The sequence below is a fragment of the Heloderma suspectum genome, chromosome 10, assembly GCF_057233095.1.
Source record: "Heloderma suspectum isolate Gila_16-S chromosome 10, 16-S_ref, whole genome shotgun sequence".
Taxonomy (NCBI): Eukaryota; Metazoa; Chordata; class Lepidosauria; order Squamata; family Helodermatidae; genus Heloderma; species Heloderma suspectum.
In genome coordinates, this window is record NC_139467.1 from 1,287,487 (window position 1) to 1,301,490 (window position 14,004).

Here is a 14,004-nt window from a genome sequence, read left to right on the forward strand (position 1 = left end):
CCCTTGCCTTCCCCGCCCTGCACTGGGAACACCAAAGAGGAGCAAAGCTGGTGGCCAACAGGCCGGGCGTTCCCGCACCAGAGTCAGGCTGCTCCCTGGTGGAGGTGCAGTGGGAGGGGCGCTCCTGCGGGGCCCCTGTTGGGGGCCTCACTCCACCTGGCCTTTCCCCAGCTGGGCAGAGCCGGCACGGAGCACAGGCATCTCCCTGGTGAAGCAAACGCTGCCCCCAGGGTTGGGGGGGCGGCGGGGGGACCAACAAGGCTCCCCACTCCTGGCGTGGTGGCAGTCCTGGGCTCTGCGGGGCAAAAGGCCCGGGCCGGCGTCAGGCGCTTCCGCCGATCCTCCGTGGCAGAGCGTGCCCTGCTGTGTGGCCCTGGCTGCCGCAAGGGCGGTGGGGAGGATCATGGAAAGGGGGCTTCCCACCACCAATACAGCTTCAGCTATGAGGCAGTACAGAGATGAAGCAAGGAAGTGGAACACAAGTCAAAGGGGGTCCCTGCTCCGGGGCCACCCACCTGGCCCTTCTCCTCGCTCATCACGAGGAGCTCCTGCTCGCTCAGCCAGGCCTCCACCTCGGCCACATCGAAGTAGTACTGCTCCACCTGGTAGGTGGCGTCCAGGAGGTGCTGCCGCTGCTCCGTCTCCGCCTGGAGGAGCGCCCAGAGCTCGGACAGCTTCCCCAAGAGCAGCCGCACTGCGTCGACCTCGGGGCTCTTGATGGTGGCGACGCCATGCGCACGCTCCAAGACATCCTCCGTCCGGGGCTTGTGCACCTGGATCTCCCGGCACAGGTTCTGGGGGCCAGAAGGGAAGATGCGTCCTGGTCAGTCGGTGCTCGTGCCCACCTGAGGGCCCGGCTTTCCACACCTGGGCTCAGCTCCAGAGCGCGAGGAGGAACAACGGAGTGGCCTGTAAGCTTGAGCATCACCCCTGGTGCGCACCTCTCCCTGCGGAGGAGTGGCCACAACCAGCTCCGCCACATCTTGGGGCGGGGGTGGTTTCCAGGCTAGAAGGCACAAGGCGCCGCTGGGCCCAACATCGCACTCTGGGGGCATTAAGAACCAGCACCCCCACTTTCTCATGGCGCCATGGCTGCCTCTGGGATGGGACAGAGCTGCCACCGTTGCCACAGCTCAGGTCTGTCTGCCCCCGGCCTGAGAGCTGTTCCTCCCCCTCCTCACCTGGTTCTTCTTGATGAACTGCTGGACGGCTTGCAGGTTGTTCCCGTGATCCTTCAGTGTGGCCAACGGCAGGCGGTCCTGCACCCAGATCTGAGAGGGAGGGAGGGAGCATCAAGCCTTGCCTTTTGGCACCACCATGAGCAACAGGCCACCTGTAGGGAAGGAGGATGTAGAGCCCCACACAGGAGCCAGCGCCTGCTGCAGGGGGGCAGATGGAAAGAGCCGCCTCACCCCACCACATTCGGGGGACTGAAGCCTCCGCCATTATCACTGCCCACCAGAGATCCCGGCAGGCTGCTCTCTTGGTTGCCGCCTTTCCAAAGGAAACACGATCTATTTCTTCCCCATTAATCCTGGCTGGGGGGGTGGGAAGGGGCAAGTAAGCTGAAAGCTCAGCACCCCCCATGGCCTATTCCTTACAGATGTCTCGCCTCTTGGCCCTACATGGCAGCGGGACATCAGCCGAGGACTCTCCTGCTGTGAGTCGGCAGCTTGCTTCCAGCCATTCATGGCTGGCTGGCCCCGAGGAGAGCTGCTGTCCTGCTCCCTTTGGCGGGGCGCTGCAGCTTTTAGAGCGGCCTTTCACTGCCATTAGCCCGTCCTCCCCAAGCCCCAGGGTCTGGCTCCGCCACCCACCACGTAGCACCAGGGGTCACCCCAAGGAGTGCGAGCCCACGCCTCGCCCGGTCCACAAACGGCTCCTGCCTGCACCGCCCCGTGAGGCCCCCACTTACAATCTCGTCTTCCAGGTCGTGGGCAACTTGGTGCACCTCTTTGGAAGCAAGCAGGATCCTCCGGCGCTCCTTGAGGGGCTCAATAAGGCGCACGATCCGTGTCCCAACCGTGCTCTGCCTCTCGTCCACCTGCTCCTTGCTGGTGGCCTCCAGTGCCAGAGCAGCTGCCTGGGCCTGCAGCTCCCCAGCTTCCTTATGCCACTCCTCCACCTGGGTCTCCAGGGTCTGCACGGGAGAGAGGACGGCTGGCGTTGGCCCGGGGGGATGGCACGCCCCAGCTCTCCTGGCAGGCCAATGCGGCTGCGCCCAGCCTCAGCCAAGCCGGACCCCTGTGCAGGGCCTGGGTTCAGGCTCTCCTGCTACGTCCCACCACCACGGTGGTGGAAACAACCACTGCAGACATTCCTCTTGGCTATGGACCCTCCTTCCCTTGACACATGACCAGCTGTCTGACACTGCTGCTTGTGCGGTCCCACAACAGACACGGGTGCCATGTGGGGATTCCCCTCTTGCTCCTTGGCATCACTCCGCTGGGTGAGAATAAGTGAGCGGCGGGGGGAATTTGAGTCCTTGCTCCGTTTTATCACTTTTGTTTCAACAGGGGAGGAGAGGCTCCCATGGTTTTAACATTTACTACTATCTGCAAATAAAATAAATACATGAAAAAGAAAAGACCTGTGGTTCCCTGCCGGGCCTTGAACAGAAAATGGAGCCGTGCGTGTATGTGGCAGGGGAACCGTGATGGAGCGAGGGCAGCTTTGGCCTGGCCCACCCTTCCTGAAGATGCTCTCGTGATACTGGCAGCGGAGGCCGGGGGCTCCGATTTCGGTGGGGCTGTGCATCCATTCTGGGTTTCAGTCGGAACCAGCCAGAAGTCTCAAGGTGCTACCCAATGTGCTGAACCACATCCCCAAAACAGGTTCGGCACCTTGGATACCTTCTCGAGACTTCTGGCTGGTTCCGACTGAAACCCAGAATGGATGCACAGCCCCACCAAAATCAGAGCCACCCGCCTCCACTGGATACTGGTTGGGAGGCTGCAGTCCCGAAGGCATCAGGAGGTGGGGAGGCCCTACGTGGCCGCGAGCGGGGCATGCTGCTGTGGGGCCCCGGAGGAGAGGGGACACGCTGACGGCTCCCACAGGGAGGCATCCCACAGGGGCTTCCTCAACACATGAACCATCCCTGCTACGACACGCCAACCACATGCAGAAAAGCTCCGAGGCTAAAAGCAGAAACAAGAATGAACAGCAGGAGAGCAAGCCTGCACAAGTGGTTCCCAGCAGATGTGCTTGAGAGAGAGAGGCAGGAAGCCGGAGCTGCCAACACCGGCCTCTCGTTTCCACCTGCACATCCCAGGGAGGGTGTGGAGCTCTTGAAGCAGCGTCTGGAGGCCGTTTTGGGATGGATGTAGGGATGTCGGAGAATTTCTCCACGAATCTCGGGGAGGCCGAGTGCCAGCGCATTCGGCCCCCCGAAATCGGTGGAGAAACGGTCTGCCCCCCCGCCCCCCTCCGGGACGGGACTTACCTTGCTCGAATGTCCCTGGCGGCAGCGGCGGCTCCGGCAGCAGCCGGTCTTCCGACCGGCTGCCACTACCATTTCCAAGTAAAAAAAAACAAAAACAAACGTGATAGGCTACGTAAATATTTACGTAGCCTATCATGGCTGACTTTTAAAAAAAAAGCGCGCATGCAAATGGAACGCTATTTGCGTTCCCCTTATTTTCGCAGTAGTCTATGTAAATGTTTACGAAGACTACATGTGCCAAAATAAGGAACGCAAATGGCGGCGCCCATGGGCGCCACCATTTGCGTACGCGTTTTTTTTTTTTTAAGTCAGCCGTGATAGGCTACGTAAACATTTACATAGCCTATCACGGCTGGCTGCAGGGAGACAAACGGCAGTGGCTATGGCCACCGCCATTTGCATCCCGGCAGGAGACGAGATTTCGCGGCCAGAGGGATGGGGCGCCTCCCCCCCGGCCAGAATTTCGGTGGGGAGGGACAGGGCGCCTCCCCCCCGGCCAGAATTTTGGGGGGAGGGACGGAGCGCCTCCCCCCCACCGCGAAGCAAGCTTCAGGATCAGGTAAGGGACTTTCATCCATCCCTAGATGGATGAGGGTGAACAAGCTGAAACTTAATCCAGACAAGACGGAGGTACTGTGGGCTGGGAAACCAACTACTCCGGATGGAGGTTTACAACTGGTCTCAGATGGGGTTGCACTCCTCCTGAATGACCAAGTGTGCCATTTGGGAGTCCTCCTGGACTCTGAGCTAACTGGGGAAGCCCAGGTGGCCGCGATGTCCAGGAGTGCTTTTACCAGCTTAGGCTGATACACCGACTGTGGCCTTGCCTCAGTTATCCACACATTAGTGACATCCAGCCTGGACTACTGTAATGCGCAATACGTGGGGCTGCCTTTGAAGATGGTTCAAAAACTCCAGCTCATGCAGAATGAGGCCGCCCGAGTATTGGTGGGGGTGAGGCAATTCAATCATATAGCACCTATACTGCGCCAACTGCACTGGTTACCGGTGTGTTTCCAAGCTCAATTCAAAGTGCTAGTTTTGACCTTAAACGGTTTGGGACCAAGTTACTTGAAGGACCGCCTACACCCATATCAGAAAGAGAGGCCCTTCTCATTTGCTCACCCATGAGAGCAGCCAGGTGGGTGACCACACATGAAAGGGCCTTCTCTGCAGTGGCCCACACCTTGAGAACAAGCTGCCATCGGAGGTCCGCCATGCTCCGTCATTGCAGACTTTTAAGAAGGCCTTGAAAGCATATTATTTTACCTTGGCCTCCTAGTGATCTGACCACTATTGTTGCTGTTGCTGCTTTTAACATTGTTGTTGGCTTTTATTGTTGTTTTATTGTTTTTATATTTTATCACTTTTATTATTTTAATTGTCTGTATGTATTTTATTGTTGTAGTCCACCTTGGGAGGGCTTTTGCCCTGAAAGACAGCCAAGAAATATTTTAAACAATAAAATAAAATAAACACAGAGCCCCCTTCCAGAAGCCAGCACACACCCTCCTCCCCAGCAGCACCTGGGGCACCAGGCACCATGGCTCCCCGCCCCTTTGCCCTGGCCATCCTCTTGCTTCGCCTCCAGGCTCTTGAACTTTCGGCCACAGACAGCCTCCCTTTTTCATCATGGGACTGCGACTCATTCTTGTCGGCACTGGTGTGTTGTTCCCAGTGAAACCCACTTGGCAAACACACAAGTGTGCAGAGGTGGGAGGCGGAAGGGAAGCAGATGGGGTGGCAGGCAAAAGGCCCCTGCAGCCAAGAGCCGAGCTGCAGCCCGCCGCTTTGCCTGTCCTGGGAGCAGCCCCTCCCCGAGCACCTCTTGCAGCAGGCATCCCTGTTCCACAGCACTTGCCCCTCAGGAGAGCAGCCGTGGAGGACGCCCCTCTGCATGTTTGTCAGGCTACCGAGCAAGGAGGGCCGAGAAGCCATCTAGGGGCAGCTCACCTTTTCCCCATTCATCTCCTTGGGGGCCACGGGCGCTGTGCTGCCGAGGCTCAGGCAGGGGGCTGACAGGGAATGCTCAGCACCCGCAGCAATCTATCTCCCCGCTTTCCTGGGGGCAGTGGAGGCCAGAGCGGTGGCTCACACCTGGAGCCTACAGATGCCTTGTCCTACCACCAGAGCAACCCGGACCACGCTGCCCCCCGTTCCCTGCACAGCAGCAGGAGGATCGAGGGAGCTGCTGCACATGGCTGCATTTGCTCAGTGTGCCCAATCGGGTGGGAGGCTTACGGGAAGATGGGGGCTGAGCCGTGCTGCTGGGTGCCCAGCGAACAGCAAGGGTTTACCTCTCGCACCTGCAGGACACCCTGCTTACAAGCGGCCCTCTTGCTCACGGGAGCCTCCGCCGCTCACCTGCGGCCCGGCTCCTCCTGCACCAGGCCTAGGCGGTTCCAGCCCCCCGAGCCCTCTTGCTCCCCGCGCCCCCAGCCGGTCCGCAAAGCACCACATGTCTGGAATGGGACTCTGTGCCATGGAGGAGGCAGCAGAACTTACTGGCACCTGGCAAGAGCTCACAGGAACAGAAGAAATTAAATGGAGAAAAACAAGGGAGGGGGGAATGCGGGAGGAGTAGGCGCCCCCCGCTTCACCTACTTGAGGAAACAGGGAGTCAGACAGAGGAAACAGAAAGGAAAGAAGAATGCAACACGGATGGATTCAAAGAAAAAGGGCTACTGTACCGCCATGCAGCGTGATGAGACAAACCGCACTAGGATGTGATGAGCAAAGGCTGGCTCTGAACTGCCGTGGGCTGCTGAGGATGGAAACGGAGAGGTTGGTGTGAGAGGCCAGCTGGTGGAGGCACTCTTCATCCCCTGGGAGCCACAGAGCTGCCGCCGCCACAACCGCAGCATGGTCCAGCGGTGGCTCCGGCCTGGCTGGGCCAAAGGAGGAGGAGCAAGCGAGATCCGGCCCCAGCCCAGGGGAAAGCCACGCCCTGGCCCCCTGAGCGCCAGAGGAGCCCAGCCCGGGACAGCTGGCGTGCTGGCCTCATGAGCAGGTGCCTTCCGGCAGGCGGCGCATGTTCAGAAATGGGCCTCCCGCAGGGCCAAAGCACTGGATCCTTGTGGGGCTGACAAGCCCCCCAGGGTTGCAGCAGTGTGGTGTCAGGTCACGTGACCAGATATCCCATAAATGAAAGGGAGGAATTTCAAAACTAAACCCCACCCAGCTCTTCCCAAGTCTCCCGTGAGGAACACCTTGAGCGAGGAAAGAGGGCTTGCCGGTCGCGTCAGCCAGGCGGGATCCACCTCTCCCTGAGAGACCAGCTGCCCAGAAAAGCAGCACCTGCGACTCTCAGCCTCAGTTCACTGGCTGCCTAGCACCCACAAATGGCCTTAAAGGGACTAGGATCGGGGGCTCTGCTCCCAGTAGGCTCCAGTGCTGCTTTGACCATTGCAAGCCACTCTCCTCCTACCGCCAGCACCCTTGGCTCCCATCCCCAGCTGCTCCTGTCCACCTCCCCGCAGCAGGAGCCCACCCGCGCTGGACTACAGCGGCAGTGCATGCCCCCAGTCTTGCTGAACAGACCCTTAAAATCCAGAGCTCTCCAATGAGGCAGGAAAGCTGGCCAGCCAGGGGGCTGGCCACCTGCCACCACCTCTCCCCGCCTCCCGCGCTCTCTCCTCTGAGGCATCCTTCTCCTGGGGGCAGACAGCCAGTGCCTGAGCAGTGCCACTTCGGACTGCAGGTGGGGGCTCACAGGACTAAAGCCTTCCTTATGCAAAAGCATTCTGCACCCAGAGAAAACTAGCACCACAGGGAAAAGAAGAGTCCTTGACTACCCTTCTCCTAGCCAGCACGCTGGGTTCCTGTGGGCGCATTTTTGTATGAAGGAGCTTTCATAAGAAGAGCCCTGAAGCCTGAACAGACCCAAGCCCTCTCTAGTCCACCATTCTGTCCCACAGTGGCCAACCAGATGTCCCAACGGGAAATCCACAAGCAGGACAAGAGCACAACAGCACCCTCCTGCTTGTGTCTCCCAGCAACTGGGACTGGGAGGAGAAAGGGAGAGCCCTTTTCCTTGACATGCTTGTTTTCCACTTGCAGAAAGCTTTTTTGTCTGGAGGGATATTCCATCAGCTCTAGGTATTTCTGGATAATATGGATTATCTAGATCTGTTCTCATCTGGCTTCAGGCCTGGTTTTGATATAGAAACAGCTTTGGTTAACCTCGCGGACAACGGAGGCTGAGAACTGGGCAGAGCACTTTTTATGTGACACCTATGGTACCCTTCTGGACTGGTGGCTGGGGTGAGACACAGGAGCATGATGTTCTAGTGGTTCTGGTCACCTTAGAAGGTCGGTCTCAGAAGGTGGTGTTGGGGGGACTCCTCTTTGATGGCTTATGGCATCCCTCAGGGTTCCATTCTGCCACACCCACCCAGTAATTATGTTTAGCATCTAGATGAAACCACAGGGAGAAGACCTCCAAGGAGTGCGAGTACAGTGCCACCAATGTGCAGCTGACACCTGTCTCTGTCTCTCCTTTCCAGCACAATCCAGGAACCTGTCGAGTTTCAGAAGTGTTAATGAACTGGATGTGGGCAAACAAACTGAAGCTTAATCCTGACAAGGATGAGCCATTCTGATCCATAGGAACACCCAGGAAGAGGGTTTCAACCTGGGTGGAATGGGGCTACACTCCTATTACAAAGGCAGGTTCATAGTCTGGGGGTTTGTCTGCACCCACCACTATCCCTGGATGCTCAGTGGATGGTGGGGCCATTGTGCCTGTTCCCAGCTGAGGCTGGTGTGCCAACTGCGCCCATTCCTGGACTCTGCAAATCTGGCCATTGTGACACATGCCTGAGTTAGATCGTATTTGGACTGCAGCGACATAGTTGGTGCATGTCTGTGGCCTCTGAAAAATGCCCAGAAACTTCAGCTGATGCAGAACGTGGCAGCTGGGTTATGAAGTGGCTGTCTTCTGTGGGAAACAGAGGACCCCTTCCTTGAGGCAGCTGCCCAGGCTTCCAATTTGTTTCTGGGCCCAATTCTAAGTGCTGCTGATTACCTTGAAAGCCCCACTGGGACTGGGAGCAGGGTATCCAAAGGACAGCCTTCTCCTGTGCAGAGCCACCTGCTTGCTAAGGCCTCCGGCAGAGGCCCTCTTCTGCATCCCGCCTCTCCATCCCAAAGGCCCCCCCCATCGGGAGCAGGGAGATTGACCTCCTCCATGAGCGCAAGGTTCAGTGTGCATTTTGCAGCTAGAAAAAGCTAGCCTTCGAGATGACATGGGCGGGGGGAAGCTGTGCTGCCCAGGACTTTGTGCTTTGTGCCATGTCTCTTGGCAAGGGGCTCCTAGGATAAGAAGTGTGCCCCACGTTGCAAGCTAAGGGGCTGCAGGGAGACAGGAGTGGGAGAGGTCAAGTGGCCAGCAGTCTGCTTTTCAGTGAGCATGCCTAGCTGCTCTGAAGAGCTGCTTTTCCCTCCTCCCCACATCTTTCTTTTCTCAGTGCCCCAAGTGCCAAAGGGGTCTAGAAAAGGAGGATTCAGGAGGGCTGACAGAGGACATTTCATGCTGGTGATATAATCAGCACAGCTGGAAGGGGAGCACCTGCCTCTCCCCAGCTGTGGTGGTGGATCACCTGCTGAGAGCACCTGCTTGAGAAACACCCCCAGGTTCCTGGCTGCACCAGGGAACAGCAAGCACATGCCCAGTATTCTGTACGTGTCGCTGTGGAGACAGCCCCAGGAGGTTGCCAGCCAGCTCCCAGGAAACCCGTTGCCTTCCCACGCTGGAGTCGAAACTCCTGCAGCCTCTCTGATATCTCCCTCTGTGAAGTCCCGCTTCCACCACCCTGACACAACAGGGTTCCCTCTCTCCCCCCGCCTCATACTTACTCTCTCTCTCTCTCTCTCTCTCTCTCTCTCTCTCTCTCTCTCACAGACACACACTCCTTCCCCAGCCTTCCCCTGCCCCACCTTGGGACCCACCTGGAGCTTCTGGAGGTTGCTGCTGATGCTGGCCAGGTCTGGCCCGGGGGCCACAGCCTGAAGCTGGCTCTCCATGTGGTGCAGCCGCTTGTCGAGGTCCGTGTAGCTCTGTGCCAGGCGATCAGCCTTGGTGGCTTCCAGCAGCTGCCGGGCCTTGGCCTGTGTGGTGGACTCCAGCGCAGCCCAGCACTGCCGGATCTCCACCAGCTTCTTCTTCACGGTTTCTGCAAGCTCTGGCTTCTCCTCGATCAGCTGCTGTCCCTCCTGAAGGCGGAAGGGAGAGACTGTTCCCACGTGCCGCCACCCCCCACCAAAGCCCTTGCCAAGGGAGCCCCGCGCCTGCGCTTTCTGCAGCATGCCTCCTCTGGAAGTCTGCGAGGGATTCGGGGCCTCATTTGTGTGCTCCCACTGGCCGTGGGAAGAAGCATGCCGCAGTGAGGACTGCCCCACACAAACCTTGGCCAGATACCCTCTGGCTCCTGGGACCACACCAGGCATTGCCCAAACACTTTCAACCATGAGGGCCAGGCACTTGCTTTTCAAAAGAGAAGACTCCTGGGACCCTACATTCTCCATCCAAACATGTTTGCTTTAGTTTTCTTGTGCTTGTGCCATGCCCCTGCTGGAGGAATCCTCCGCTGAGGAGGAGCCGGAGCTCCCAGAGACAGGCAATGCCAAGGAGCCACCCATGTCCAGGATCCTGGGCCCTCGGAGGAGCTCACCACTGGTCCATCCCTGCAGGAGGAGGGGAGTTCCAGCCCTGAGGCAGAGGCTGGGCAACCACCTGGCCCCCAAGAGTGCTGCCGCCTCAAGAGGCAGGCCAATAGGGCTTCTCTGAGAAGGAGTGCTCAATTACAAGGGAGGACTCCTTGGGACCAAGATCTCCTCCTGAGCAGGACTTTTGCCAATGGGCCTGTAATACACTGCAGCTGAGCCCTGGGTGGGGCTCAGAAAGCTCTGGCTATATAAGCCCTCAGTGTTAGCCTTGCCAGTGCTGAAACAATATTGTTCTTTGGCTCCTCTACCTTGTGACTGACCTTCTGTGCTACTGACCCTTGGACTCCCGTTTGGCTCTGCTTCTGGACTACGTGTAGCAGCTTGCTGCTTAACTGTGCTTTGACCTTCACTTGTATCTGGATCACTCCTGCCTTTGCCTGATCCCATCCTGGACTGGAACTTTTGTGCATGACCGTTTGCCTGCTTTGTTGCCTTGTCTTTTGGGTTGCCACGTAATTTGCTCTAATGCAGAGTGTGACTCAGCCATAGCAGGGCAGTTTGTTCCAGCCCCAAACTGCACTATGGAGGCCTTGCTGCAAGAAAATGCAGTGTCCACTGTTTTATGCCCTGAAAATGTCTCAGCTACCCCGATCCCACTATCCATGGCTGAACAGGTCCATGACCAACAGCAACAAGATCCTTATGCTCAGGCCCACCTCCTTGTCTGTTGGAATACCCAAACTTCAGAAAACTTCCCCTTCTCAGTCCAAAATGGATTGTTATATCATCAGGGATGTCCACCTGAGCCCCTCTGTGCAGAAGTATTTTGGCTCTGCCATGACAGCCGGCTGGCAGGACATTTTCGCCTATACAAAACACTCCACTTGGTTACTAGGGAATTTTGGTGGCCAAAAGTATGTGCAGATACAGAACACTATGTTGCTTCTGGTGACATCTGCCACTGAGCTGAGAACCAGCCTGGAAAGCCTGCAGGCCTGTCGCTCCCACTCCAGACCTCTTCTGGGCCGTGGAGGGACATCTCTATGGACGTCATTACTGAAGTGCCAGTTTCAGCAGACTGCAACACCATCCTGGTGGGGTACCACTGTTTTCCAAGACAGCCCACTTTATTGCCTGCTCTGGGATCCCCTCGGCCAGAGACAACCCGGGTGATATCTTCCAGCTACATGGCTGGACGCTGCCCAGAGACGTGCCTCACTCAGCCCTGTGGCCTCCTTTCCCCATAGTGTAGGGGAGGAGGCACGAGCAACCCACAACTGTAGCCATCGGGCCTATAAACTGGGTTCCCAGAGCTGCTCTCGTCCACAAACCTATCGTGCTGGAGGGTGCAACAGTTTCCTTTTAATTTCTGCCTCATTTGTTGCCTGCATCATGGGTGTGCTTTTTTTAAGGTGCTGGGGCTTTAGGCTGCCTGAAAACTGCAGCCTCTGTCCTAGAAACAGCCCACCTTAATCCCAGCCATGCATTCTATCTAGTTATTGTTACAACTATATCCCGCCTTTTTCCCTCTTGCAAGGAGCCCAAGGCGGCTTACATGGCCCTCCTCCTCTCCATTCTATCCTCACAACAACTCTGTGAGGTAGGTTGACGGAGAGTCAGTGATGTAGCAGCCATATCAGGGGTCAGACTAAGTAGCCTCATGCAGTCTCATGCTTCATGTTCTTGCTGAGCTCTTGCTCTCTGAAATATATGTTTGTAAGCTGACGAGACACAGGAATTTCTTATCTTGTCAACAAAGGCTAAGGTCAGCATAGGATTGCATATCATGTTCCTGTTCTTTGCTTATTGTATATTTTGTTCTCTGCTGTTCTCTTCTGTTCTCTGCTTATCATGGCTACCCTATAACCCATTTCTTGTATTATAAACAATGGTGCTAGGAGAAGAAATGTTGAGGACTGCAACCCCACTCGGGAGGGAGAGGAGGAGCCGTTTCCTATGTGTCACAATATCTATAAAAACAATGTGCTGATGTAAATCGGGGCTTCTGGCTCTTTGGAAATGATTCCAGCCTTAAGCCCGCGCGTTAAATAAAGAAACTCTTTTTCCTTCACTCCGTGGTCTCTCTGACTCTGAGTTCTGCAACAGTGACTGCCCCAAAGTCACCCAGGGAGTTTCAAGGCCGAGTGGGGACTAGAACCAGCGTCTCCTGAGTCCCAGTCCAACACTCTAATCACTACACCAGCCCAGATGCTTGTGTTGACTCACCTCAATATGATTATGAAAGTGGGCATTGTGTTTAAAAAGGGCTCTCTCAGGTGGCCATAGCCTTTGCATCCTCACAAGAATCTCACCCAAACAAACATCCATGGAGAGCGGCTTTAATTAGATGGACCGTGGCTAGTCTCACTTACACATGGGGGGGGAAGGGTTGTCATGGGCTAGGCCCTCAGGAGATGGCAAGAACCTACCAGGGCCTCCTTTCTGCCTGTGACTATGGGGTTGAGGTGCTGCTCTGTGGAAGGGGAGACCTGTGTTCTGCCACCTCTCCTCTTCCCTCGAAGTCTAGTTGCTGCGGGGCCCACAAAATGTGAGGCTTTCCCTTGTGGAGCTCACTTCACCGCCTTCCAGGGAGGGGAGGTCCCACATCTCTTGTTCCCCATGATGCTGTTCTTCCCACTGAGCCACCTGCCAGGCACCTGTCGCCCACGGTGAGCTCGCCACTGGTGTGCGCATTCGTCTGTGCAAAACGCACGTTCCCCTTATACAGACCTGCACCGTGTCTGTCATATTCCTCACACAGAGGGACAGGAAAGGGGCTGTGACCTACCCATCCTATGACAGGCCACAGCCCCTTCCCTGCAGCTTTGGGCGGATGCCGCCACAGTTGGTCCTCTCCCTGCCAGGGTGCCATGGAGCTGGCCATCTGCTGCAGCTGGCGTGGCCGGGCTCGCCTCGCCAGCTGCGGTGGCTCCCGGCAAAAGGGCCGCTGCAGTGCCCATGGAGCGGCGGGGGGCACAATCCCCATCCTCCCCGAGGGAGCTGCGGGTGTGATAGGCGGCTGCTCCCTCCTGACAGCCTCTGGCCAGGACAGTGCTGGCGGGTCTCCCTGGCTTGGCTGCTGGGTGGGGCAGGGACCTGGGACCAGGCAGGGTGACCGTGGCCTGCCAGGGCCATGTGCTGACTGCCGCCCTCCCTGCTTGGCGAACTCCGGGGGTGTTGTGGGCAGCGGCAGAGTTGAGGGGGTAGGGGGCTCTTTGAGAGCACCTGCTGGTGAGAACACAGAACAGAAGCAGAGCTCCAAGGCTGGATCAGACCCACGGGGGCCCCTCTCGCCCAGCATTGCATTCACACAGTGGCCAGCCAGGTGCCCCCTTGGGAAGCCCGCAAGCAGGACAGGAGCACAACAGCGGCACCCCCCCACTCGCGTCCCCAGCAACTGGCATCCTGCCTCTGCTACTGGACGCAGCATAGAGCCATCAGGACTAGGAGCCACTGATCACCTTCTCCTCCTCCATGACTTTGTCCAATCCCCCTTTAAAGCCATCCAAGTTGGTGGCCATCACTACATCATGTGGCTGTGATTTCTATAGCATGAAAAAGTTTTTCCTCTTGTCTGTCTGTCCTGAATGTCTGTTAGTTAAGGACAACAAATGTAACAAAATGGTTGCTATCTTTCTTATTTGCCAGTCATGTGCAGGCAGCGAATCAGGATTCCTCCACCCTCACCCCAGCTCATATTTATATCTTGCTCTTCCTCAGGGAGGTAAAAGGATCTGTGTATAATCACTGACCTTTTCACATTGACAGGTGGTTGTACTGGCTGGAAGACCTATCTGTATGTGTATTTCATGCAACATTTATACACTTGGAAGATTTAAAAAGCATATGGGTAGGTACTTTTTGGCTGTGTGTTAAAATTATATAATTATCTA

General features: G+C 56.9%; 1 protein-coding gene across 1 annotated transcript in view; it reads right to left on the reverse strand.

The window, feature by feature from the left end:
• SPTBN4 (spectrin beta, non-erythrocytic 4) overlaps window positions 1–14,004 on the reverse strand; it is an 82,294-nt gene that overhangs the window by 12,129 nt on the left and 56,161 nt on the right. Inside the window, exons 21-24 of the mRNA XM_084814487.1 lie at window positions 9,395–9,658; window positions 1,916–2,140; window positions 1,182–1,271; window positions 516–794 (exon numbers count right to left, since the gene is read on the reverse strand). Of these exons, the coding sequence (XP_084670613.1) occupies window positions 516–794; window positions 1,182–1,271; window positions 1,916–2,140; window positions 9,395–9,658 (858 nt within the window). The remainder of the gene's footprint in view (window positions 1–515; window positions 795–1,181; window positions 1,272–1,915; window positions 2,141–9,394; window positions 9,659–14,004) is intronic.